Source organism: Etheostoma cragini, chromosome 16 (assembly GCF_013103735.1).
Source record: "Etheostoma cragini isolate CJK2018 chromosome 16, CSU_Ecrag_1.0, whole genome shotgun sequence".
Taxonomy (NCBI): domain Eukaryota; kingdom Metazoa; phylum Chordata; class Actinopteri; order Perciformes; family Percidae; genus Etheostoma; species Etheostoma cragini.
Genome location: NC_048422.1, coordinates 15498514 through 15526323, shown reverse-complemented (window position 1 = coordinate 15526323; position 27810 = coordinate 15498514). Strand labels below are relative to the sequence as shown.

Here is a 27810-nt window from a genome sequence, read left to right as displayed (position 1 = left end):
TTCAATATAGGGATAGGCGCAAAGGCAAATCTAAGTTGAAAGGTAACATTTATTCATGTTAAATTGGCATTGTCTGCAGTTTAGTGATATAAGGCTGAAGGCAAGGTTAAAGCTAACTCCTTATCGGCTATCACTTCGCACCATTTCCTCACCAATGAATGGTCTCTAGCAAAAAAAATGGAGGAACTGCGTCTGTGTATCACCACTAATAAATGGTAAATGGACTGCAACATTTTAATTCTCACGGAAACAACATGGTAAGAACCGCATTGCCGACATTATGCTAAAGGGATGCTAACGTTACCTCCTCCGGTCTCATAGTTCATAATAAGTCATTGGAGTTTTACGGCACCCGTCATTCGCAATGTTGCATTGCTGCCTCCTTATGGAACTAGTCCATTAGTCTAGTGTTAGGCAATATCTAGGTTATTTTGTAGGAAGGAAGTTAAGAATCAATTCCTAATCTTATAAGATAGGAATTGGAATTCTTACATGAATCGATTTACAATCAAGCCAGTTGGTTAACCAGAGTGCTGAAGACTTGGTGGGTTCTGGGAGATTGTGACTCAAAACAGCTTGCACATGACGACTGATTTATCACAGGAAAGTGTCTACAAATATGTTCCTTTACATTTTGTGTCAAGCCTTGTTCAACAATTATGCGTAATTGTGTTCATACTGGTTAGTTATCCTTGTTTCACGCGCAGGGTTATAGTGAGCCTGGCTCTCTGTACTGAATAATGTTGAGCCAAAAACTAACATGGCGTCACATAAACCAGCAAAGCCTGACACTGTGAGAAGCTTCTAATACTATCTTGGACCTAAACATACAGACACACATATGCTTGCTCTTAAGACTTATTTGAGTGAATCCATTCATGTTTACACACAAGCAAACATTTTGTACATTTCACATTCAACTGCAAATGTGCACATACAAATCTACACGAATGTGTATTCACACAGAGCTACACACACACAGACACACACATTTCCACACACATATGATAGAAAACATACACATCCTGGTCCTTTCACTTCCATTCATACACACTGCAGTTTTCAATCAACCCAGGATCCATACTTGTGAATGTCACCAACCACATGCAATTCTCTTAACTATCTTGGGTGGTTTCCACCTCACCAAACCTCTCTTACCCCCTCCCTGAATCCATATCCATGTGTGGTTTTGCCTTTCTTTTTCATTCTTGCTTTTTGCCTCCAGCCATATTTCTCCTGGGCATAGAGTAGTAAAGATTTATGAGAGGTAGTCTGGATCTCTCTGATCAAGCCAGGGTTTCCCGTTCAAGAAGTGTGAGGACACAGCAAGTCCTTAGATAACAGGTGCCATGTGTATGCATGAATGCACAAGTGCATACACACTAATCTTCCAAAATAAGGGTGTTATGCCAAGAGTTAATTTGCCAATACTTTAATTTAAAGTGTCTTTAAGTGAGTAGGTAGTTTGCCAGACTGAAAGTAAGTAACTACTGGACACTTATGCGCCATCACAGCATGAAATGGCAACTGTGATATCCAGTGAGAAACTGGCGCAAGCAGAGTTATAAGGGACTGGGGAACCGCTACAAACAGGGACCCCTTCCAAGAGGGAAAATAGAGTAGAGTTTACACACACCGCATGTTAGACAAGCCCAGACTTGCCTCTGGTACATACACTGTAGCCAGTGTGAAAGCAAAATTCTGTGACACACGACTGCCCGCCCCCCCCCCCCGCCCGCCCGCCCGCCACACACACACACACACACACACACACACACACACACACACACACACACACACACACACACACACACACACACACACACACAATTAGACAAAGCAAAACACTCAGAGATAAAGATTATCTCTCTTAATTCAATTGAATGGAATAATATAACTGCTAACTATTATTGGTATGTTGTTGTTACGTTATTATTATAAAGTTTTTAGTTGCAAGGAATTGCCAATCAATGTTTTTTACACGAAACACACATTGCTTCCATCCAGTTTACAAATCAGTGGTCTTCATACATTTGATTGATGACTCATAACTATAATGCTGTAATGCTCGCTGTAAAACCAAGTAAGCAAAAACAAAAAGCCCAACGCACTTACTGCTGCCCATGAATGGTTTGGGGCAAGCATGTGGTAACATTTGAAATGGCTAAATTTTAGATAAATAAATAAATATATGTTCATACCAGAAATACCCCCTTTACAAATATGGCAATATGTGGTAGGAAACAATATGTCAATGAGCAGAAAACACATTTGGCCACATTACACGTTTGATTTGTTCTTAGGTATTGGCATTACATTTACAGAATGATTTGCGGCAGGTAGGTGGCACTTCAGTGACACACTCTGATGGGTCACAGATTTATTTCTAACACCGGAAAAGTTTGTGTTATTGTACGCCAGCGGAGCCAGGTAAAAGGAAGTAGGTTATTTTAGACGTTATCTGTTGTTGTTATGGCTGATACTGGGGCAGAACCATCACAGGAAAGAAGGAAATTAAACAAAGAACAACTAAAAGATAAAAAGCCAAAGGAAAATGAAAGACAATGATAACGTGAGTCACTCTCGGTCAGGCATTCAACAGATGGAGACAATTACGGGATTGTAAATGATTCAAAACCTACCCCGAATTGGCCCTTAGGTATGTAATATGTCTATTTTATTCTTAAAATACCTTTACAGTGCGTGATGTGGTTATACATCAGTAGACAACATTAAATTACGTGCCCCTTCTAATGACCCTTACATTTTACTCTGTGTTTGTGTTGGCTCGTTATTTCTTAGCTTTTTCTCTTGTCAAAGTTGAACATATTAATATTTAACATATTCATCATTTTTAGAAGAGATTTTCTCAGACTGTTATTATTAGCATTGTGACTGTAGCCTATCTCTTGGTTGCTTGACAAATGAGTATCTGCGGTCAGAATGTGAGGAGATGCTCTTTAATTGATTACCACTTTTTACAAATGTATTTCCTCTGTGGAACATTACCGTGAGCCAATAGGTTAACTATTGAATGTAAAACTCAGCTCATGCATTTCAGACAGACAGGCATAAACTTGCTAGCTTAGCAACATTAAAGTTACAAATTACCCATAATGCAACATGCTCTTATAGACACCGGCTCTCTAGATAACACAGCGGGTACTAGCTTGCTTGGGCCTCAGTTATCAAGAAACTGACTAAAGACAGATTCAGTGCAGAGTGAAGGATGAGGAAGGAAACATATGCTTTTATTATGATAATTATCTGAAAGTGTACACTTGAGCCACATCTGTCCAATTTGTAAACCAACAACCACCATACAATGACAGTGTTCACTATGATGAAACCTAACAACCATTAAGAATAGTACTATACCTTCAGCCTCTCGTGGGGACCAGTGTCCTGAAGGGGCACACGGTCGTGGGGAGGAGGAGTTGGTGGCATACTGGAGTAGAACTCTCCCCTCAGTGCATTTATCACACACTGATCCCACTTCTCTAGGAAACCAAGAGACAGCAACAAACTTAGATACAGGCCAAATACACATAATTTATACAGTATACACTAATGGCAATAAGGTAAAATTATATGACAAATGATGGATGAAAGATTTGGTGCTATTTATTTCACTCACTTTTTGGTGTTATAGTCTGCAAATAACTGAACGTTATATTACACTACTTGTTATATTAACCCATACAATAATCAATAATGTATTAAATCTCTGTCAACTTTATTATACATACACACCCGCATCTGTTTGGCAACCTATGTAGCTCATTTCACCTGTCGTAAAAGTGTCCAGAAATCGGTGGAAACCATTCCAGGGTGATGGAATTATGATGCTGCTCAACCACTTGAGGTGACATTGGCACCGGAGGAGGTTTGGAGGCGGGTTGCCAGGTCTGGTAGATGAGATCCAGGTAGCAGTGCATCCTAGCAACCTGGTTCAGCGTGAAGGAGTCTGTACAGGCATCATCTGCAGGTCACAGAGGTAGGCAATCAATGTGAGGACTGAGGATTGAATTTTTGATTGACCAGTCACAAAAAAATAAGTAGGCATTAAACCATTCCACTGGTGTAGATTCCATGAATAAAATAAACCAACTGTTCGTCTTTAGCAGTATCTTTTTTCCCCATTTTACTATGAAAACAAAAAATGTTGCACAGGATGCGCCCCCCGCTGGGTTTTCCCCATGAAATGTCCCTGCTAAATTCCACACCTGTCTTAGTATGCACACAGACCCAACACATTTCTTTCCAGTCATCTCTGTGTGTCAGTTTCATGTGAGAAGTATAACTGTAACGTTTCGCCCAAGTACGTAGCAAAACACATCTCACCTGCATAACTCATGTAGTTGTTAAACGGCGTGTGTGTGAAATGCCGACAGCCACAGGTTTCATTGCCCGGTTCAGGATCATGGCAGCCTTTGTATTTGGGAGTGGGGTTGGTGTCCGCACACAGGTCTCCAGTCTCCATTGAGGGCTCAGTCTCTAAACATGCATCATTACATGACTCGATCTCTGATATACCTCGAAAAACGTGATAAAGCCCAAGACTGTGACCAGTCTCATGGACCATTGTATCAGTGTGGCCAAATGTACCATAGAAGGAAGGATTCAGTACAATTCCACCTGAGAAAATTAAGAAAAAGACAAATATACACTTGATGTAAATACTGCACACAACACAAAAACCTATTCCAGTGTAAAGTTATTGTGTAACTGGAGAAAGATTCCGACAATGCATTACTAATGCGTCTCCCCAGCTTCATTATCACTTCTTTCCCCTGTTAGAACTGGTATTAGGTAATAAACTGCTTGGTGCTTGAAATGTAATCACTCAAAATCAACAATCTAGGCTGCCAAAGTGCATGTGAGTGTGCATGCATGCATGTATGTTGTTTGTCTTCTACCCAAATGTGTGAGGGCCTCTTTGTCCCAGGGCCAAGTGGCAACCCCTGCCAGATCTTCATCAGAAGAATTGGCAAAGAAGACATTCAGGTGAGTTGAGCCATCCAAACGCAAAATCTCTTTCAGCTCTTTGACATCCAAATAGGCTCTGGAAGATAAAAAGCAAGAAAAAGAGAGTTTTCACATTAAGTTAATGGCTTTCCAATGAGGATAGTCTCTTCCAAGTAAATTCAGATTTCATCAAGGCAAAGTTATACAAATAACAACTGTGTTACTAGCCAAAATGAGCTTGCTCAGTGTTATCTTTCAGGGAGAAGGAGCTCAGAATTAGGTCCCTGTTGAATTTAAATGTTTTCTTAAAAGGTCCCATGGCATGGACATTATAAAATGTGAGTTTTTGTTTTTTTTTTACATTTTTATATATATATATATATATATATATATATATATATATATATATATATAGCCAATTCTAGCCACTGGGGGATCATAGGCATGTACATATATATATACATATATACATAAGTACATGCCTATGATCCCCCAGTGGCTAGAATTGGCAACGGGTGTAAACCAAGTCCTGGGTCTCCTGCTCTGCCTTTGAAAAATTAAAAGCTTAGATGGGCCGATCTGGAATCTTCCCCTTCATGGCCTCAGAAGGGGTTACCTTCCCTTTCTCTACTTTGCCCACCCAGAGAATTTGGTTGAAGAACTGGGAATCAGGCTGGTCTCAATTGTGACCAATAAATCATATTGTTTCATTGCAGTCCTTTCTCACTTACAATACACTTGTGTAATGAAAAAGGGGGATTACAGACCATGTTTGTTGATGTTGTCTAGGAAGTTCCAGATGCAAATAAACATTGAAATACCCCAAATATGGTCGTATAGCGCTTTTATAGTTGAGTTTTCATTTGTAGTGACACATAATGCCTAGCCGCAATGTGTTTGTGTCCATGATGATGTTGGATATTTTTTGTTGAAATGTAGTAAATCATGCAATAACCAGTACAAAACTTTTTTTTACATTATTGCATTTCTCTCTTTGATCATGCCCTTGAGTGAGCTCTTTCTTTATTTTGACATACAGTAAGACATGTCACATAAGTACCAAAACAAGTGCTGGTGGGAACAAAGCCACTACCAGTGGGACTAAAAATAGTTTAGACATTTTTGCGACATTACTTAATGTTTTTTATGGTCTTACATGCTGCACTGCTGAATGAAATTAACAGTGAATGGCTATCTTATCCATATGGTATTTGATATTACGTATCAATTCTTCACCCTATCTTTAAACATGCGGAATAATGTATTATACTGTAAATGAGGAGGTGCTAGCATGGCCATATAATAAAGCTACTGTAAGTGTCTTTGCAGCAACACTGGTTCAATGTGTGGTAAAAAAATAAAACTAAAACATCTTTTGATTGCCTGATAGATCTACCTCATTTATTAAAGCTTGACACTTCAGTTAATTGTTCAGGTATGCTGATGTCTCCCCATGAGATCATATTTTTTCTTGGCCCTGGGGTTACTAACGGCAGCACAAATGACTGCAATCATTCCAAATAGTGAAACTGTCATTCATTTCATGAACACATCAAACATGAGCCTGATTCAAGCCTGGCTAGTGGTCCTAGCAAAAAGCATCAACAGGCTCAGTCCTCTTTGAAGAGTCAATAAATTGCATATGCTGAAATTACGTTTATTCCTTTTCTTTGGTTTTAAAAGGCTCTGGAAATAGGTACGAAAACAGGACACAAAACATGGCACAGGTGCTATTATCACAAATTAGATCCATTGGATGTTATGACCTAGTTGTGAGACAAACTTGCCCTACTTTTATTTAGTATTATTTTATATGTGCTTAGATAATAAAATTAAGTGTGATGGCAGTGAGGCTAAAACAGCCAACCTTTACGACACCTTTTTGCGCCTTTTTTTTATACTACCCTGTGTCTTTGATAGTTGATAAATTGTGGCATTGTAAATAAAATAGATTACTTACAATAATAGAGCCTGGTTGGTCATGTGTCTGAGTTGCTACTGCTATCTTGCAAGGTTGATTTGCACCCATACTGCATGACCACATTTTTTTAACCTGAACTCAACATCTGTTTTAAAACCTTATGGTACATTTGAAAGTCATTTGTTTTCAATTTCATCAATTCCATATATCATAAACACAAAAGATCCTCAACATCACCATTTGAGTCAATCCAGGCCTAAGTAATAATACCAGCCTTTAAACGTACATAACATTTAATGTTGTTCTACATTATTTTGAGCAGATATGCGTTGTTTTTTTTTAAAGTGCACATTACAGTTTTAACATAAGTGAACTCAGGGAACTATAAGGATAAAAGAAAATATTTCAAAGATTCATGCCTTTATGAAGTGCAAAATCCTGGAGTGTGCTATTTATATTTACTCTCCCAGTCAACAGCGGACTTGAAATAAAAGTATATTTACACTATGTTTTGATTTGTTGTAAAGTTATATGGTGGCAGGTTTAGCAGGTTTAGATTTATTTTGATTACAAGCTAAGGGGGCGGGGTTATCTCCAACTTTAAAGCCTACACACTGCTAAAATTTTACTATTGTGCCTATTGTCTTTCAACTTTTCTTATGAAAAACTGCATTCAGCAAGACTCGCTGACATGCCACACAATTTAAGATTAATGGCCCGGTGATAATAACAGTGATATCCACAAAATAGCAGGTCAAAGTAGAAGGAATAACGTTTGGCATCTTGGGATGTCAGCTAAATTATAGTGGACCATTTGGTTGCCAAAAGAAGTGCAACTGCCCGAGTAGTACCACTGCGGGTTCACTATTAAGGTAGTTTGTTTTTATTGGTTACTTTTAATTCACTGTATAATATATTTTGTTTTTATTAGATCATTAGACCATTTTATGTGATGTTGAGGCTACATAGTTGAACTACATTATAAGACTTGCAGAATCTATTTCATACTCTCCCTTGTTGCTTTTTTCATCAATTTTTTAAATAAGCTTTTAAACAATGTTCTATTTCCTATTTTGGTTAATAATTATATGTTTTAAAAGTAAATGTCAGCATTGCATAAAATACTAAAATGTGAGTGTAAAATCAAGCATTCTCTAACAAGTTAATTTCGTACATTCAATTGAGCCTAAAGAAAGCAATTTAAAAGTGAGTTACGCTGGTGTTTGGTGGTATTCTGGAAAAATTTCAACCTGATCTCACAGAATTCCGTGAAATGAACATGGCCCCTTAACTCAAAATCTGTGGCAGTTTCACAGAATCCTTACACTGATTTTCAGGCTTTCATACTACTCGCTAACATAGACGCTCCTAATGCTAAGTCATCTTTTCATTCACTTTACATTAGCATTGTTTTCTGAGGTGGCCACATGGAATTATTACTTATTCCGTGCCTTCATTACAAAATGCGGTGTTGACAGTTTGTGATCATTTCAGGGAATTCTTTGAGACCAGGCTGAAGACTTTACACAAGTGAGCTAATTCCTGTGATACAACACTCCTGCTAAGGTTGCCACCCATGCACATTTCATATGGTGCTAAACAAAATATTTCATAACAACCGTTTGTTGGACAAGTCTCTCTGCCTCAAATCACGAGTTGGATAAGAAGCTGCTTAGTGAAGACGCAGTGCTCCCTCAAAACAGACTTTTTGGATAAAGGGTTCAGTGTAGCAAATGCTTTCTTCAAGTCTCCGCAAGACGAACTGGGGGCAATCATTGAGGCCAGGTCTAAGAAGAGTGAGAGAGAACAGATGATATAAGGTCCCTCTTCCTAATAATTTCAGGAATTTCATTATTTCCTTAGAAAATATTTGTCCAGAGTTTTTGGACAAGCATGAGGCGGGGTGTGTGTGTGTGTGTGTGTGTGTGTGTGTGTGTGTGTGTGTGTGTGTGTGTGTGTGTGTGTGTGTGTGCGTGTGTCGGGGGGTTGTTTGATGCTGAAATGATTGAGTCAGCAATGAATAAGAGAAGCGGTTTTATTGTAGGGTCAGAACCTAACTAATCTGAGTTCAGTTGTTCTACTGCTCTAGGCCCTGTTACAGAATTGCATGCTGGATTGATTGTGGAAGGGACTCACAGAGCAAAAGCAGACAGTCTTAGAATACATACGTGTGTGCATGTTTTTGATTTCAGAAGCTGGTAAATAATTGGTAGAGGTTTAGGTTAGCTACCGGTGTAGGAAGCTGGTACCCAAAGATCTCATCGTGAGGTTGTAAGTTGTCAGACCAGTTTGGGCCTCTGTCTTGCTATCTGTCCATCTACATCTTACTCAGACCTCCTTGCCAAAACCCTTTACCCTGGTCCCGGTGTTCTCTCTCGCTCTTTCTCCATCCCATAGCCCCTTGCCTCCCATCAACCATTTTTTTCAGCCAAGATGAGACACTTGGGAAAGATAGTATTTTCCATCCATTTAACCACACCACTTTGTCCAGACAACAATTTTTTTTAAAGACGCACAAATGAAGAGAATGAGAGAGAGAGAGAGAGAGAGAGAGGGAGCGAGAGAGGTCAGGTGAGGGACGCTAAATTCAAGCGTCACTGCAAGGCGTCTGTTGCAGGGAGATCCAGGAGTTTGCTGGGCAGCTCAAACTGCCGTGTTAATGCTTTTACATCTAATACGTATTAAATGTGGGATTATGACCTCATCCATTTACACGCATGTATAATTCACGTAAACCCATAAATTTGCCTTGTATACATATGTCTGGGACAGCATAGTATGAAAACTGGGGTGAGCTGGAATGGCAATGACGATCTCACGGCCAAGAACACTTTTATAATTGGAGGGGGCCCTCAGCTCCTCTGTCATCGAGACGGTCAACACCACAGTCCCTGAACCGATCATTCATCTCTCCCTTTATTACTATACTTGCACTCTTGTCTTTAACCCTTCCAACTTACTCCGCTGATTATTTTTACCCTTCCAAGAAAGATATGATTAGAAAGTGCGTCAACGCTCAGATTCCAGAGATCCTGCCATTACTGCTCGTTGCTGAGGGAAGAGTTTGAAAAAGCAGGATTTGGAGACATAGAATGGACAAAATGACGGACCAAATGCTCTCCTAGTTCCTATCTGAAGTCGGGGCCTTCAGCGCCTTTGTTGACTTTTGAACCGCAATCACTCCACCAAGGCACTATCAACTACGTTTCCTGGTGTGGAATATTTAAAAAGAAAAAATACCTACAGTATCTGGCTACATATTACCTCGTCATAGTCAGATGCATTATTCTGCGTGCCTGGTGACTCGAGTAAAGAACCTTCTTACTCCACTTTCCCTTCAGTCCCCAAAGAAAGACGTCAATCAACCCCAATGCGAGCACAGGTGAAACCTAGGCAACAGGTGCTTTTAAGTGTGTTATGGCTTTAAAGGGGAAGGGGAAGTGCAAACTCCTAGTATTTACACCCAAGCACTCCATTATGTTTTATGGGATGGGGGCTTAAGGTTTAGAGGACCAACTGTAAAACACCCAAGTCAACGGCCTAGGAGATTAGCTTCCCACGCTGAGCTAGAAAACAGTAGGGAGAGAGAGAGAAGGAAAGAGAAAGTGTCGTCCATCCATTAACCTGCCACAGTGAGAGGTATTGACTCAGGAGGGGGAAAGAGGCCAAGGGAAAACAGATGACCTATTAGCCTTTGATAAAGCCAGGCCAGAACTTCATTTCCCAAAAACATATTGAGGCCGACATAGTTCTAATATCCACCTTGCAAAGTTTGTGTATCCATCTTGCTTTAGATTTGAAAGTGTTTCTAAAAACCTTTTCATTTCATTTGCTCGCAAAAAACTTCTGAATGAGTTCTGATATTATGTGATTAGTCTTGTCCAGTTACTCGTATGTTACATTGATCTTTCTTTGACTTTCTGGTTTGATCTTTCACCCAGTGAAATTTGTTTTTTTGCGTTTCGGCAAACATAATGTAAATTCACATTGTATACATTTACAGCCCCAATTTCAGATGTTCATAGCTCCACGCATAAGAATGTTCAGCCCTAAAATAAATGCTGTCAGATAACATCAAATACCACCAAAACCATAAGAAGTGTCAAACCCGAAGGCTGTGAAAACAATGCAAAATATTTCCCTCAACCAAATGTAGGGGAGGGAGAGGGGAGGTTATTATCAATGGTATTTTCGGAGGAGAGACTGTTGCAGGACCACAGAGCTGCCTGTGTCCCGATTTTTGAAAATACTACATGTAAGTGGTAACAGGCGCAAACCCAGCGAGAATAAATGCAGGACCTCGCAACCACTGTTCCGCTGCATACGCAGTACATTGTTCATCCAGAATTCCATAATTAAGAAGGAATGTCAAACTGTTTGTAGTGCAGCTCACTGCAAGTCTCTCCAGACATACCATAATCAAGGCAAAATAAGCAACCACTTGGGGAGATAATATCTATTTCTTTAGACTGAAAATTATCTTGTCCTTGTTATGTCTCTCTTTCTCTCTTGCTGCTATCCTTCCTTTCACAAGCCCATCTTTCAAACGCCCCCAGGGAGGTTTGAACATTGCAGTGGCAAGTGTTTTGCCAATGGCTGATGTTTAAATTAAGTAGTTTGCCTGCAACTTGATGAATGAGCTTCTAATGATGACTAAGCTGGAAGGGATGTGATGGGAGTTGAGAGATGGAAGCAACGACAAACCCACCTGCTTTCCCCCTCTGATGTTGTTAATTCGATGTCATTATTTAGCTATTTTGCTGTCATTTCAAAACAACAGCATAGTGCCAAACAGACAATGCTTCCATCTTAACAGTAATTGAAAACAGCCCAGTTTCCTTGATTCATTCTATCTTAAAGAACCAACCAATCCCACACATAAGGTCCGGTAGTTGTTCTCCCTTTCGCTCGTTCCCACATGACCGTGTTTAAAAATCCTGACAAACATCAGAATTTCTGTCATTTTTGTCTCTTTTCCGGCATAACCATAAAGACCCCCTGCGTTATCCACAAAAATGTCTCAGTCTACTGTGTTGAGTTTCAGTGTACCAAGAAACAAACAATCCTGCTATTGGATGTCTGGCACAAACCTTATTACAGCAAATTCCAGAGATTTATCCTGTCCTTGCCAGCTTTTACTCATCATCTACAAGCCACAATGACATTACCACAAAAACTAAAAAAAAATTATTTATGAATGCCTCTGTATTATACTAAAGTAGCCGAATGAAACCACATAATCTCTTTCTTGACGTACAGTACACCTAGGAGAGCCTGTAAAACAGTTATTCACGTGCAAGTGAAGTAAACTTTCTTCACTGGAAACATTCTTTCAGGCACCCACGTTTAGGGACCCATACCTTTCTCCCCAGGAAACATGTCTTTCAGTGGTTTCCTGGACAGAGCGGTATGTCTTTAAAATGATTTCCATTGCTACAAGCAAAAAAACATACTGGACTCTCTTTTCTGACCTCTAATTGCCCTTCCACTCTGTTTAGAATGTCACTCTTTCCAAACCAACTCCCTTCTCCAATCAAGCCAGCTTAATTAGGACCATTGGGTATAAGAGAAGGTGGGGAGAGTTGTTGAAAAATGTACACAAAAATGAGTGGTCTGGCCAGCGCATTTGTTACTTGGAAAGTAATACGGTTGCGTTTGTTTTGCCTTGCTTAAGTGTGGATCACTGATTGAACCAGGCCAAGGCTAGATTGGACTAGCTGCTCCCAGAGGATTTCCCAGGCCACACATGCTGGGAGTTATGTTACACTCAGCCTCAGTCAAAATTGTTAGGAAACAGTAGGACTAGACAATAAAAACCTCTCTTCATATATACATGTATGGAAAGATGTGTTGTTTGATTTACTCTAGACATCGAAGGCCATGGTGTAGAGTTGGTTTCCCAAAAGGCATATCATATATGGTATAGTAGTATATTAGTATAGTATTTTATTAGAAAACTAGCAAGGAGGATTACTAGTGCTACAAACATGGTAAGATTCAAAACGTGAAGAGAGTGATCTTACTTGTATGGAGACGACCGGTTGAAGCATGTTTTGGTCACATCCGTCACATTGGGGTTACAGCAGTCACCAAGGTCATAGAAGAAGTTTTCCCAGTTACATTCAGGGTCACATACCCCGTTCCCCTGCTTATGCTCAGGGCAACGGCTCCGATGCCCAGACATGCAGTCACCTGCATCAAACCCTGTCAGTGGATGGTTGCATTCTGGATCACATGCATCATCGCCAACTTTGCTGATATCACAGTTAGCTAGAATCAAACGGCTTCGAAGGGAAGAATTGGACACGTTGTGAATGCTAAGCTCCCAGGTGATGTTGTAGGGACTAAAGGCATCATTTAGCTGCTGGTGCTGCAGGCTGATCTGGTGGTCTGATACAGTTGGTCTCATCCGTGCATCGTCCCAAACATTTATGACACGATATCGTACTTTCTTGGGCTGACGGAAGGTCCAAAGATTGTTGTAGTTTTTGATGACCTCAACATTGTCGCAGACAGTTTGACCACAAGTTGGAGGGTCCAGCGTCGTGTCTAATAATCCCTCCGAAACACCAACTCCACCACCACCCAGAAACCCTAATCGTTTACCTCCCCCTTGCTCAGGCTGAGGAAAGCTACCATCTTTTACGGTCAGCCATTTCCGACCTGGGTGCTCGAATGTTTCACGTATGACCAGCTGAGGTAGATCTTGGTGGTCCTCGTAGCCCTGCATGTCCCTGACAATCTGCCTCTGCCCTCTGACCTGCCTCCATAAGCCCACCCTCTCTACTGCCCCCCTGTAATTATGATTTAGTGCATTCCCCCCAATCATGAGCACTTTGCACTTTTTGGTCAAATGGCTGAAGACATCGCCCGATTGCTCCCGACTGACGCCGACTTGGGCGCCATTGACAAAGAGCTTCATGTACACGCCATCATATGTGATGGCCACATGTGCCCATTGGTTGGGTACATAGCGAGCGTTGGAATGGATGGAAGTCACTTTGTGGGCACGGTCCGTTTTAAGGGAGAAGAAGAAGCGGGGGTCACGATTCCCGTGTTCACTAACCGCCTGGATGCCAAGCAGCCAGCCTCGATCACTGGAGGCGTAGAAACATTTGTCGTACAGGCCTGGAGAGAGAATGAAAAAGTCTGTTAATAAGTGCATGCCTTTATTTCCAGATGTGTATGTGGATGGGAACTTAAGAGAAAATCAGCAGCAATAATAAAGAGCATTGTTCATTGATCACCTGTAAGAGAGCTGGCATTTTCAATTCCCATTTTCTCTTTTCAATAACAATTAATTTATTTCAGTATTTGTTGGTCAGCATCTCTATAAACTCTCTATAGATTATTCTGAACTATACTGAAAAGAGACTAAAAATGTAGTTGGGGAGCAAATGTTTATGATATACATTTTTTATTTAAATGTATGTTGCCCTGGAAATTGGGTTGAAGTGCATGTTTAGCTAAGGGAGACCCCATGGAAATCTCTCTGTATAGGTTTCTCGTGAACACTGAGGGCATTTAAAGTCATTCGTGTAAATGCCCTTTGCCAGTGGGGCAGCCAGAAAAGGCTAGTTTTCTGCTATGGTCTTGTTTTTGTAGAGGCACCAAAACACCTTTTTCCTGTTTCACTTGGACCGTGTATGTCAGCTTCAGCATGGTAATGTGTTTTCACTTCTTAGGGGATCTCTGAATATTAACTTTTTGTTTGTTTAGGGCTTGTTCAGGTACATGTAACAAACACACACACACAAGTTCATGTCTGTGCATGTGTGTTTTTTAATGCGTGTTTGTGACTATGTGTATATATCTATACCGTCCAGTCAAAGTGTGCAAAGATTCCAAAGCATCTTGTAGTGCCTCACAAGGTCTAACTCAGCATGTGAAAGTGTGTGTTAGCAGGTGATTCTGTGGAGAGTGCAAGACTCCATTCTTTTCACAAGAATACACTCCAGGGAATTGCTAACGTCAGGGTTGTCCTTCTAACTGGTAATTACATCTATTCACAAAGAGACAATTAATGTGTGACCGGCACACCTAGCCCATATAGGTATTGAGTCATTTGGCAAAATGGTGATTGCACAGACTTCTTGCGAACTTTGAACCTGTTACTAATAAGATGCATACTGCAATATGCATTCATTAACTTGGTATTTCAATGGACAAATGTTCAAAGAGCAAGGGTTGGGTTCAGCATCAAGGTCAGTCCTTGGGACTTTTGATGACGTTTTCAGGCTTTCCCCTCCAATGGAAAGAAAAAGCCTTCCATCTGTCAGCTAGTGCACTCAAGGCTAAAAGGTGTGCTAAAATGCTTGTAGGGCTTCTAGTGTAAACAGCTGTCATAATTCTGCCATGCTCAATTAATCTAACACACTACACTTTTCCAGACCCTGCACTGTAACTCCTCTGGCTCACACAAACACACCTACGCACACATATGCATATACTTATACGGACATGCATATATACATGCTCATGAAATAAATACACACACTCCCGTACACACGGGCAATTGAAAAGCTAAAGTACAGATTTGTGTATTCTCAGAAACACACACATAAGGGGATTTGCATGTGCACACGCAACGGTAAAAAGCTTTTTCTGTCAGGTTCAAAGGTAACCTTCCTCGCATTTGCCATTTGTCTTTTTCCAGGAAAAAGTCAAAATAACACATACACATTCAAAAAAGAATGTCACAAGTACTTGATAAAAAGCAGGGAGGAAGAGAACAATGAGGACTTCGTTTACTTTCGAGCTGTTCAGGCTCTGAAAGGTGAAGGAAAGACACTTTTCATGGTCACATGAAAGTGATCGCCAAAGCAATTTCCCCAGACACAATGGAAAATTCCATTAAAAACTCAACGAACATAACAAGGATATTGATTATAAAAATGTCATCACACCACTTGAAAACACTTGAGTTTAAACATTTGACTTGGCTGTCAAGTTTCACTCTGAATGAATTCAACTCAATGCTGGGTTTAATGAGTCATAAACAATCTACCAATAGTAAAACATGTTTTGAACGTCAGATAAGATAAATTAACACCAATTTTTCTGCACTGTTACTTGTACCCTGACACTATCCTAACAAAAAACCTTCCCATTAAATTACATTAACATTAATAAGAATTTAATCTTTCCAAACACTCATTAAATCACAGTAAGGCTAAGTGCATGGCCATGATAATGATTCAAACTAATAAGACTGTGAAGATGTTTCTTGTTGAAGTAATGATTGCAAGTATAATCATTGCACTCAGGGCTTAACCCCTCTTCAAACTCTGATGTGCTAGGTTATTAGTCATGATCTCAAAGTTATTCATCTTCCTTAGTCTACCAGTTACATTTGGTTATAATAAAACAGGAAGAGGATACAATTTTCAAGTTTCCATGAAACCCAAAGTAGCAAAGTAAAATTACTTTCTGAACACATTTTTGACTGTATCATCACACTATGACTGCACCAAAACATGTATGTTACTGTATTGCAGGGACTATCTGCTAACGTCTGCGTATAATTGCCCCCAGCACGTCACGGAAGAGAGCCTCCATTCCTTGTGTGATTTATTTTCCTCCTCCTTTGATGCGGGACAACCCAACGTGACCCGGATACAAGGGCTAATAGGGCACAACAATGTTTGCATAACATTTGGACACAGAACTTGATGTTCTGATTGTGTGATTGTGTGGGATTGTGTGTGTGTCTGTCCTTCAGACAGGAATGGTGTGTGTGTGTGTGTGTGTCTGTGTGTAATTCAAAGGGCACAAGATAATCCACACCTGTATTTGATGATTGTTTGATCCCTTATCTGTGGATAAAGTACCAGCTAATTGATCCCTGAACATTATCTTTTTACCCAAGAAGTGGTCCTGCTCTATCTTTCTGAGGAATTGTTATAAGAACATTGATTAACTCCATTCATATATTTTTATGAATTGTTTTTTTAACATGTACATATCATCACAGTTAAAAATAAACCCTGTATGGGCTGTATATATTGTCATATTCACCTAACTCATGAATATAAAGCAACCCGTTACAATAACCAACTCACATTTAATCAGCACCAGTGTTTACTAATGTTTTTGTTGTCACTAAATATGTAAAGGCAAAGTGAAATCAGGAAGAAAGCAAGAATTAAAAGAGAGAGTGAGAGAGAGAGAGAGAGAAATAGAGAGAGAGAGAGAGACAATGGTCAAAACAACACAGTAAAAAACAGCTGCTGCAAACAACACTATGCTGGGATCAAAACAAATGGATCGAGCATTTTTTAGAGGCACTGGGATTTTTTAGGCCTGAATTGGATTTAAAAGATTAGGCTTTATTGAATTTGTTTGATCATCATATTTGTTGTCTTTAAGGCCCCTCTTGCTGATGAGAGCATGATGGGAGCAAATCTTGAAGAAAAAAAAAAGAAGAAATGAACACACAAGATTATACATGAATGGTAATCCCTAGTAGGGAGGAGCCAGTACAAGATGGGGGCGGGGCACAACACTAACACCTGTACAAAATAATTTGATCTAAAGCCACATCTGCAAAGCCTATAATGTTCATTTTCTGTTATGATTTTGTCTCAGGGGTGTTTGTTCAACATTGTGGGGATTGTTGTTAGTGTTGTTGTTGTACTGGGTTGCATAATGCTATACAGATGTTCCTGTTATTGTGTCCATCCTCTGTAAATCTAGGAGTTACTCAGGTCACAACAGACCCTCTAACGCCCCTCGTCCCCAGTTTGAGACAAGGGATTGGTTTTGCAGAGCATGTCCCTGCCAACTGGCTAGCACTACCTAAAAGTGTACTGGACTGTACACACACACACACACACACACACACACACACACAAATAAAGGACGGTATGGCTCATCCCTGAAGAGAGGGCTTCATTTAACTAGATAGGTTACACAGCATCAATAATTTACTTTACCAAGTCAACAAGATAATCAGCCTTCCAATAAAAAAATAAAAAATCCCTCCAGTTTGGCAGGACTAATAAAAAAAGAGCATGTATATGAAGTGATATGGTTTAACTGATTGCTCAAACGTACAGACTGGCATACAGGAGGCTGAGGATGACTGAGTTCAATTCAGTTCAGTTCAAAGGCAGCCATCTGCACAAGTACTATATCAGACAATGAGTTGTGAATGCAACGCTCCCTATCGGCAAAAAAAAGCAACACAAAACCTGTCCTATACTGTAATGCACAAAAGCGCTATTGGTCAAAACAGATGATGCAGAACAGTGTTAACACCTTTCTGGTACTCCTTTACGCATGGCTGCAGGAGAAAAAGGAGTGCGCACAAATGACAATTAGAAAGTCTCGAGCCTTCCGACGAGACAAGTGCGTGTGCGTGTCCTCTGCACAGTCAGTGGATAGAGATGCATCATCACTATCTGGTTTTACATTAAAGATTCGTCTACGCATGATTTTGCACAATAGTCTGCGTCTTGGAGACACTGTAGCCTACATAACAACACCGGTGACCATGAAAGCACACCGCCACAGCACAAACACACGCAGGACATTTCCAGGCATGAGGGGAAACCCTGGATCTCTTCTGTCTCGATCTCTTCTGTCCCGTAACTCCGGTAGCCAATCCAAAGGTCTCGATTTTGGGGCACACTTAAGCTTGCGGCTTGTGGCTTGAGCTGCGCGCTTAACGCGCCTACACATACAAAAGATCTCTCCCGCTTTGTGACTGACGTGACGTACTAGCTCACAAAGTTTGGGCCATTACATCATAGTTTCAAAATAGCCAAGTCGTTTCAGAGAAATTACATTTTACGCACAGTGACATCAGCTGGCGGTCATATGATGCAGTAGACTATATCTGCTGCCAGTGCTCCTCACTTTTATGATTATAACCCACATAAATCATCATTCTGAAGTAGTACAAATTATAGAAAAAAATAATATGGAAAATAAAATCATATTGCAGCGATTGACTTTCTGTAAACTGGCAAACTTAAATGTGATCAAAATCTTCAGTGACCCAATGCTTGCACTACCTAAAATATCCGCTATACTTTTCAGAGCATTACATCATTGTCTAGTCTGATAGATGAACTAATTTTCAACTCGCTGAAACTGCATGTTGCTTTGTTTCAGACTACATGACACTGTGATAAAATACTTCACAGGTGCATATTTAGTCAACATGTTTAAATGTAAGTTTTGGAGGTACACTTATAAATGGAGTTGGGTTGACAAAAGAGGATGTGTAGACAATCCTACCTGCAATCACTGTGGGTGATCGTTGACCTCCCTCCGGTTTTAACCACATCTCCAGAGTGAAATTTCCTCTGGGTATCTCCACGCCAGGCTTCAGTCGTAGTTGATCTCCCCTGCCGGTAAAATAGACAGCTTTCCCCCGGTCTGGAGAGTTTTCCTCCGTCTGAGACGAGCGCCGACGCTGGCGAATTACCCGTCGCTCTAAGCCGGGCAAAGAGCGTTTGCCCCGGGGCAGACGTGTGGCACAAGCCCCTGGGATGGTGGCTTTCGCCTCACTAATGCGCACCAACTCCCTCTTGGATCTCCCCTTTCTCCGGACTGTCCCGCACACTGATCCAAAACACAAGATGAGAATCACCAGGCAAGACACCCAGGGAGATGTCCAAAGTTTCATTTTTCGGGTGAGGAAATAGAAACAAAAATATTTAAAAAGAAGAGAAAAAAAATAAAAGAAACAACGGAATAACTACAAAAAAATGTTATGTCCACAATGTTGTCCTTTTTGGAAATTCTCTCGAGTTTTTCCTTCTCTCTTTTTACAGCGGTAGAATGTCAAACCGTAGAAACTGTCTAAATAAACCCATAAAGCTATGCTGTTTTCCCCTCTTTATAATGCTAAGCCACGACCCCCTCTCTTAAGCAAAACTACTCTGGAGACATTCAGGGGACACGGGAATATTTGATTCATGTATGTGTTCCACGGTGCCTTTTCAGTTGGTCCCATTTAGCCAAAGGGATGACTAATAAGTAATCAATCAAGAGGGGGGTCCGGCCGATGCCCCCCTCATCCCCTTTGGACGGTAGGAGTTACTCGCAGAAATCCACAGTTGTCCGCCAAGCTCTTGTCACACCTTTTTGTTGTTTCCTTATCCTACCCGTAAAACAGCATAAGAAATGGCACATATTAAATTCCAAAGAAAAGTGACAACAAACCGACCTCTCATATTTATTACAGGAAACAAGAGGTAAATTATGATCAAAAATGGATCAAAACTTCCCCTTGCCTGTATGCCTGTACAAAAGTTGTAAAGCACTATAAGATAATCTGGTAAGGCGAAAGAGAGAAAGAGGGACAGAGAGCTGCAGAAGTAAGCATCGCGGTCCTCATGATTGCCTGGAGCAGATACACTTGGAGCAGTCGGGGCTCGCCGTACGCTTTAAAGGCAGTTTCTCTCTACGTCTTTTTAAGAACAACTCATGTTTCAAATGTTCCGGCGCATTTTTCCCAATGTGGGAAGTCACACAGGTAAGCAACTCTCACTGACGGCAATTCTCTCTACAGCACATACTGATTGGGTGGTGTTTACGGAGTTTGAAAGGCGTGTATGTATCCCTCTAGCGGTTACAATTTAAACAATCCAACACTTCCACCAGGTCCATAACACAGGGTCATAACCAAGCCGTACGAGAACATGAAAAAATGACTACAATCCGTGTTGATCTTTGTTGAAATCCCCCTCTGAAAGCAGGTTGATTTTATTTTCAAAGTCATAGATTTTGGCCATGACATTCCTAAAGGTATAGCCTACGTGAAAGCTTAGTTGAACGGAATGTAAATGTACTGGAGAATATTATAAATAAATTGTTTCTTATGTGATTTGGAGATCAAAGCTTTTATTTTGTAATATTAAAACATAGTAGTTGTAATCAATAGAGAGCAATATCCGAAACTTATAAATTAAAAAGTTGCATCCAAGTACAACTTTTAGGCTAATCACAGGCTCTTTGGAAAGTCCTCCATTTAAACTTTCCAAGGTATGACATTATATAAAGGTAGACCTAACTGTCCCGTCAAAGTCATGTTTCCCATTAATGTCTTTAAAAAAAAAGTAAGCAGTAGATCAAAGAAGTAATGGGAGAACATTGACAAAGTCATATCAGTTCTTATCCTTTACTTTTCTTAATGGATCGTATGTCCTTTCTTTTTTCAATTTAAAAGCCAGAGTTTAAGGTGTTTAGCCACAAAATGGTAATAAGTGCACTTATATTTTCTATCTGGCCATGTTTTGATTTTTAAAATCTGGCCAACTCATTTTTTTCATTTATTTATTCAGTCTCTAACTCCAGTCTTAGTCCATCCCAATTCACTATTGCCACACAAAGATTTTTGTCAAAGGGATTTGAAAAAGAAAAATGTTAGGGATCTGTTAGTTTCAGGTTGACTCACACATCCTCATGTTTACTGACCCGCCACTTTAGATGGATGGGAGTTTCAAAACCATACTCCCGACTAAAGTTTGTAAGCCTTTGAGACCAGTGACAAAGCCCTTGTAGGTCTCAGCTGCTAAGTGAAAGGAAAACAATCCTTTGGTCAAATGTTACTGTTACTCTAAAGATATTGTGACACAGAGAGGAGAGTGACTTTACCGTTTAACGGCTTTCCATAGAGACAGTCAGCTAGAATGTTGGTGTTTCCTTTCTGTTCTTCCATGGTTGTTTGTTGTGAATGTGTGTTTAGACAGCCAAAACTTGCCAGCTACCATAAAAGGAAGAGAGAACAAACATTAAATATTTGCTTTCTTTTTCGTATGGTGTTGCGACTTTGGGCCACATATTTCCTTTTGTGTCTTGAGCAGGGGGGAATCACATATTGAGAGGTGTTGACCTTGGAAGTCGCTGGGAGCAGAGTTTCACATAGACAACAGATCTAAATCTTTTCAAAGGAGAGAGTGGATAACTGTCTGTGTCAAACCCTTTGCATGACTTTTTAACACACACACTCTCCAGTTAGGTGTGGTTGGGTGGCAACACTTCCATCTCTTTAAAGATGGAGTTTTTGTTTGGGTCCTTGTCTCAAAAAGTCATGTTTCCCACGAGGTTGTTTGCTTTTGATGCACACTTGGTAGGATGCGTGCTTCTTTTCCTATATTTTTTCAGCCAGCAAAATAGTGCTAGTCACAGATTTACATGTAATTTAATCGATTTCCATAAAACATACTTGATAACAGAACTGAACACGGAAGGTAATGGAAATTCAAGCTCAGTATCGTAACAGCAGGTGAAAGACTTCTTCAGTCCTGTTATAACACTCTTTACTTCTTCACCTTAGATCAGACTATAACTCTCTGTCTCTCTCTCTAAAAAGGAACAGGAGGGCTGAAGATAGAAAAGATGACCTAATGTCTTAGAGTCAGCATCCGTTCAGGTTGGTACACTATGTACAGTTTGAAGGAAGGGGAAACAACCCTGAAACATGCTCATATAAAGGTCATTTGCCATGCCTCCGTTACGCAAGGTGTTTGAGTTGAATTGTTTTAGTACAGTCTTGCACCCCCCACCCAACCCCTGAAGGTATAAACCAATCAACAATCGCTAAGTTTAACTGTGTGCCTTCCTGGCTCTACCATTTGCCAGCATCACAATGTCTCTTTTTATTATCTCTATTTTTTCAAAATCAGGCTGATTCCCAGTTAATCCTGGATTTGATGGTAGGAAGACCACATCCCATCTTGATCTAATGGCCCATGACGGTTCATGTCACAAAGCCCCTGTGCAATTCTTTAAATCCCACTGCACATCGGAGACAGACCATAAAGCAGAATACACTGTATGATGTTAAGATCAGTCAGAGGTCAACAGTGAAATTAAACACCGCAGGAAAAACTCAAAACTTTGACATCAGGAAAAATCAGGGGGAAAAACAGCTATGAAAAATACATGCAGCAGTGACTAAACATCTAAAACAGCATAATTATAATATACTTATGCCTTTTTAACCCAAATGAAAATGCAAGTGATTCCCAATTACTTGAGTCACTTTATCTGATCTTTTGGTCATGTAAAGTCTAGACACAGGTAAAGCATGATCATTTTCTGTGAACACAGAGCTCAGTAAATTAATATTAAATGGAACAAAAATATGTGCATTTTGTTGTCATCAATGAAACACTGTATTAACTTTGTCAAATTGTGTCAGGATTACAAGCATCCTTAAACTCTATCTCTAGCTCCACGGTGATGCAGCCATTGCTGTCCTATCACTTCTGTTCAGAGACAAGTGGTTGCAGTATTGTACAATAATCCTACAACGTGACCGGAGTGACTCTGGCGCAGTGAGTTAAATAGGAAAAAAAACATTGTCCTATAATCCATTAATGCACCCAGCTTAATCTGTGACTGTTCTAAAGTGCAAACCTAAATGCCTTTGCCTCGTTTTTTGTGTGTGTATGATCTGGAGAGTAAAATGATATAACGTAAACACTGTAAACACATTAAAGAGTAATACAGATGAGGTTTTAAGTAAATTTAGGGGAATTCTGAATAAGAAATGTCAAGTGGAAATAAAAGCAAAGCTGTAGTGACAATAGCATTTCATAAGAGTGGTCAGGACCTTTAAAGGCGGTGGCTCTTTCTAAATATAATGCCGTTACAGAGTACCCATTAAAGCCCTTAAGAGTATAATCCTGTGCTGCCTAAAAACGCAGGCAGTTTCTGGCAAAAAAGAAAGCAGTTCCCAATAAGAGATGTGCTGACTGAGACGGAGGTGTTGTTTGTTACTTTTAAACAGAACATCGCAAAGATTACAGAAAATGTATACATTTGTGTAAATCAGGTTTAATCTTTCTTAATGCTTATGACAGCTGTCATTTATATGCGCTTAGCATGGAAGGGCAGCCAGTTCAGCTGGACAGTGGCATTATATATACTATACATAAAAAGCTTTTGTGTTAAGGTGAAAACTGAGCACTGGCAGAATTGTATACGTGAAATACTATATGTTACAGAAAGTAAGGTACTGTAGAGTCTGGTATGAGGCATGAAATCAATGATCTGTCACACTTTGGTGATGGACACTGAAATGTCAATTATTCGTTATTATGCCACATGAGTTAGTGAAGTCTACTGTTTAATTTATATAAATTCATCACAGCAAATTGAATCATCTTATCTTATCGTCATTCTAGATCGGTAAACGGAGAAGTTAAATCAAGCACATAGTTGTGTATCTGTAATTTAATCATCTCTCTCTCTAAGTGCATTTGTATCACTATGCTGATATATTACATTCTAGTCTTATTTTTTCTATGTCATCCCTATCCCACCCCATAACTTTCTGCCTCTTTATTCTCCCTTATTCAAGTGCTAAATCATTAGGCACAGTGCCTGCTGTCTGTACCCCCATCAGACTACATCAGTCCACTTATCTGCACCTTTAAGGCAGATTTTAGCTGTCAAATTACAATACTTTTTAGAGTCTAAGGTAGTTTTAGGAAGTGGCTGGCTAAAACAATTGTGGTTGAACAAAACTTTTTTAGTACACAAAGACGTCACATTTTTAACAGACTAAGCTTTTCTTTCTTATGCTGCACTGTAACTTTTATTCTGGTGTTTTATGTGTCCTAATGTTTCTATTTTGTTTTCAACTGTCTATTCATGTGTCGTATTGATTTTTAATGCTTATGACTTTTAACTGTTTGTACTTGTGTTTTATCTGTTTTAATGATTTTGTGTAAAGCACTTTGAATTGCCCTGTTGCTGAAATGTGCTATACAAATAAAGCTGCCTTGCCTAAGCTCTAATATTATCGGTGTTACGGAGGTAGCTAAAGGTTTTTCTTGCATTTTAGGTTCAATATCCAAATGTCTGCTATACTTAACAATAAAAAATAAAAACATTTTAATTACTTTTTCTTGTGTTGTAGTTAAATGTTGGTTTATTTGACAAACTTGGCTGCTGATGCTCATCAGACTTTCTCTGTGTTTTAGTGTAGCTGTTCAATCAACACGGGTGTTGCCGTTAGTGTGTCTTGCTTTTGCTGTTGTCAGACTACTGGGGTGGTAAGCAAAGTTGGAGGTGGCAAAAAGTTGATATTTTACTACCACAGTGTTTTCAAAAAGCTTAAATTCCACCTTAGCCATGACACATGTTCCCAGACACACGATAATACAATCAGTAGAATTCACTGAGTAAAGATGTACAAGTTTATTGCTGTTCCAGTGGAAGCATGGCTAAATAACTGTTCAGTACAATAATTTTCAACTAAATTGTCTATTTCAATGCCAATATTTCTGCACTGTTGAGACTCTGGGCAAATTAATTATTAAAAAGTACAGATACAGTGAGGAAAATAAGTCTTTGAACACCCTGCTATTTTGCAAGTTCTCCCACTTAGAAATTGTGGGGTCTGAAATTGCCATTGTAGGTTCATGTCCACCGTGAGAGACATAATCTAAAAAATCCAGTAATCACAATGTATGATTTTTTTAACAAATTAATTGTATGATACAGCTGGAAATAAGTATTTGAACACCTATCTATCAGCTAGAATTCCGACCCTCAAAGACCTGTTAATCTGCCTTCAAAATGTCATCCTCCACTCCATTTATTATCCTAAATAAGATGTACCTGTTTGAGGTTGTTAGTTGCATAAAGACACCTGTCCACCCCGTACAATCAGTAAGAATCCAACTACTAAAATTGCCAAGACCAAAGAGCTGTCCAAAGACACTAAAGACAAAATTGTACACCTCCACAAGGCTGGAAAGGGATACGGGGAAATTGCCAAGAAGCTTGGTGAAAAAAGGTCCACTGTTGGAGCAATCATTAGAAAATGGAAGAAGCTTAACATGACTGCCAATCTCCCTCGGACTGGGGCTCCATGCAAGATCTCACCTCGTGGGGTCTCAATGATCCTAAGAAAAGTGAGAAATTAGCCCAGAACTACACAGGAGGAGCTGGTCAATGTCCTCAAAAGAGCTGGGACAACCGTTCCCAAGGTTACTGTTGGTAATGCACTAAGACGTCATGGTTTAAAATCATGCATGGCACGGAAGGTTCCCCTGCTTAAACCAGCACATGTCAAGGCTCGTCTTAAGTTTGCCAATGTTTGGATGATCCAGAGGACTCATGGGAGAAAGTCATGAGGTCAGATGAGACCAAAATAGAACCTTTTGGTCATAATTAAACTAAATGTGTTTGGAGAAAGAAGAATGATGAGTACCATCCCAAGAACACCATCTCTACTGTGAAGCATGGGGGTGGTAGCATCATGCTTTGGGGGAGGTTTTCTGCACATGGGAGAGGGTGACTGCACTGTATTAAGGGGAGGATGACCGGGGCCATGGTTTTCGAGATTTTGCGGAACAACCTCCTTCCCTCAGTTAGAGCATTGAAGATGGGTTGAGGCTGGGTCTTCCAACATGACAATGACCGGAAGCACACAGCCAGGATAACTAAGGAGTGGCTCTGAAAGAAGCATATCAAGGTTCTGGCGTGGCCTAGCCAGTCTCCTGACCTAAATCCAATAGAGAATCTTTGGAGGGAGCTCAAACTTTGTTTCTCAGCCACAGCCCAGAAACCTGACTGATCTAGAGAAGATCTGTGTGGAGGAGTTGGCCAAAATCCCTTCTGCAGTATGTGCAAACCTGGTGAAAAACTACAGGAAACGTTTGACCTCTGGAATTGCAAACAAAGGCTACTGTACCAAATATTGACATTGATTTTCTCAGGTGTTCAAATACTTATTTGTAGCTGTATCATACAAATAAATTGTTAAAAAAATCAAACATTGGGATTTCTGGATTTCTTTTTTTAGATTATGTCTCTCACAGTGGACATGCACCTACAATGACGATTTCAGACCCCTCCATGATTTCTAAGTGGGAGAACTTGCAAAATAGCAGGGTGTTCATTTCTTATTTTCCTCACTGTATATAAGGAGCGACCCAATAGCCGAGTGGTTAGCCTATATGCAACTCCGGTTCAGTTCCAAGCTAGCTAGACCGCTTGCTGCACGTCCTTCTCTTACTCTCTTTTCCCGCAAGTCCCTCTCCATTATTACTATCAAATATTGGCATAAACAAAACAAGATATATAAATGGTTTAAAAGGAATACTGAGTTTGACATCCAAAGTAAATACTATGTACAAATACAGATCCATGCTTAACATCACATCTTTGTCCACATGTGCAAATGTGCATGAGGAGTGTGTTCCTCATCATCTTCACATCCTGGATTTTAGCCGCTGTTTTGAGCTGTGTGGTAAACAATAACCCATTATGGGTCCCCAACGGCAACCAAAGGCTTGCCCTTGGTTTAACTCTGCTGCTTGTGGGGAAGAATTATATGTGCAGGGGTGCAGAGTACGGCACAGTCAGCACACCACCGTTTGCCACCACTACTGCCCCTCCGTCTAGACGTTAGAGCAAGTCCATATGGAGATGGTTAAAAAGCTCATTAGTCGGCCTACTTGAAATACAGTTGCAGTGACGCTTGTCCATAAAAACACAAAGTAGAGTGGTTTCTGCAGTGGTATTAACCAGGTTGAGGCATCAAGCCCCCAGGACTGACAACAATTTGGCGCAGCCCTCCAGTTTACCAAAGGATGGCTGGAACTGCATGCTTTCCAAGAAAGGAATAATGAAAGAAATTATTTCTTGGAAGATTTCTGGAACGTTTAGCTTGAGGTAGTCTGATCCATCTGGTTGAGGAAGAGTGGAAAAATGTCTGGTAAGGTGAATGGGTTATGGCCCATTAAAAGAAAAATGGCTTGGTCTTATTAAAAACATTTAGGGTAACCAGTAGATTTCTGTAGGGCAAGGAGATATTTGAGTAAGAGATTGCAAAGAGTAAATACATGCCATTGCCAGTTTGTCACTAGTCACTTTTCAGCATTAAATTCACACTTTGAACTCAAACCCTGCTTTCTTTACTCTCAAGATTTTCCTCACACCCATAACAA

At 40.1% G+C, this 27810-nt stretch overlaps 1 protein-coding gene across 2 annotated transcripts in view; it reads right to left on the bottom strand.

The window, feature by feature from the left end:
- Positions 1-20361, bottom strand: part of pappaa (pregnancy-associated plasma protein A, pappalysin 1a) — an 82146-nt gene extending 61785 nt beyond the window's left edge. For both annotated transcript variants that reach the window (XM_034895618.1, XM_034895619.1), the window contains exons 1-6: positions 19133-20361; positions 12913-14017; positions 4920-5065; positions 4345-4638; positions 3790-3982; positions 3379-3500 (exon numbers count right to left, since the gene is read on the bottom strand). In XM_034895618.1, coding sequence (XP_034751509.1) covers positions 3379-3500; positions 3790-3982; positions 4345-4638; positions 4920-5065; positions 12913-14017; positions 19133-19523 — 2251 coding nt within the window. In that variant the 5' untranslated portion in view covers positions 19524-20361. The remainder of the gene's footprint in view (positions 1-3378; positions 3501-3789; positions 3983-4344; positions 4639-4919; positions 5066-12912; positions 14018-19132) is intronic.
- Between the last annotated feature and the right edge of the window lie 7449 nt (positions 20362-27810).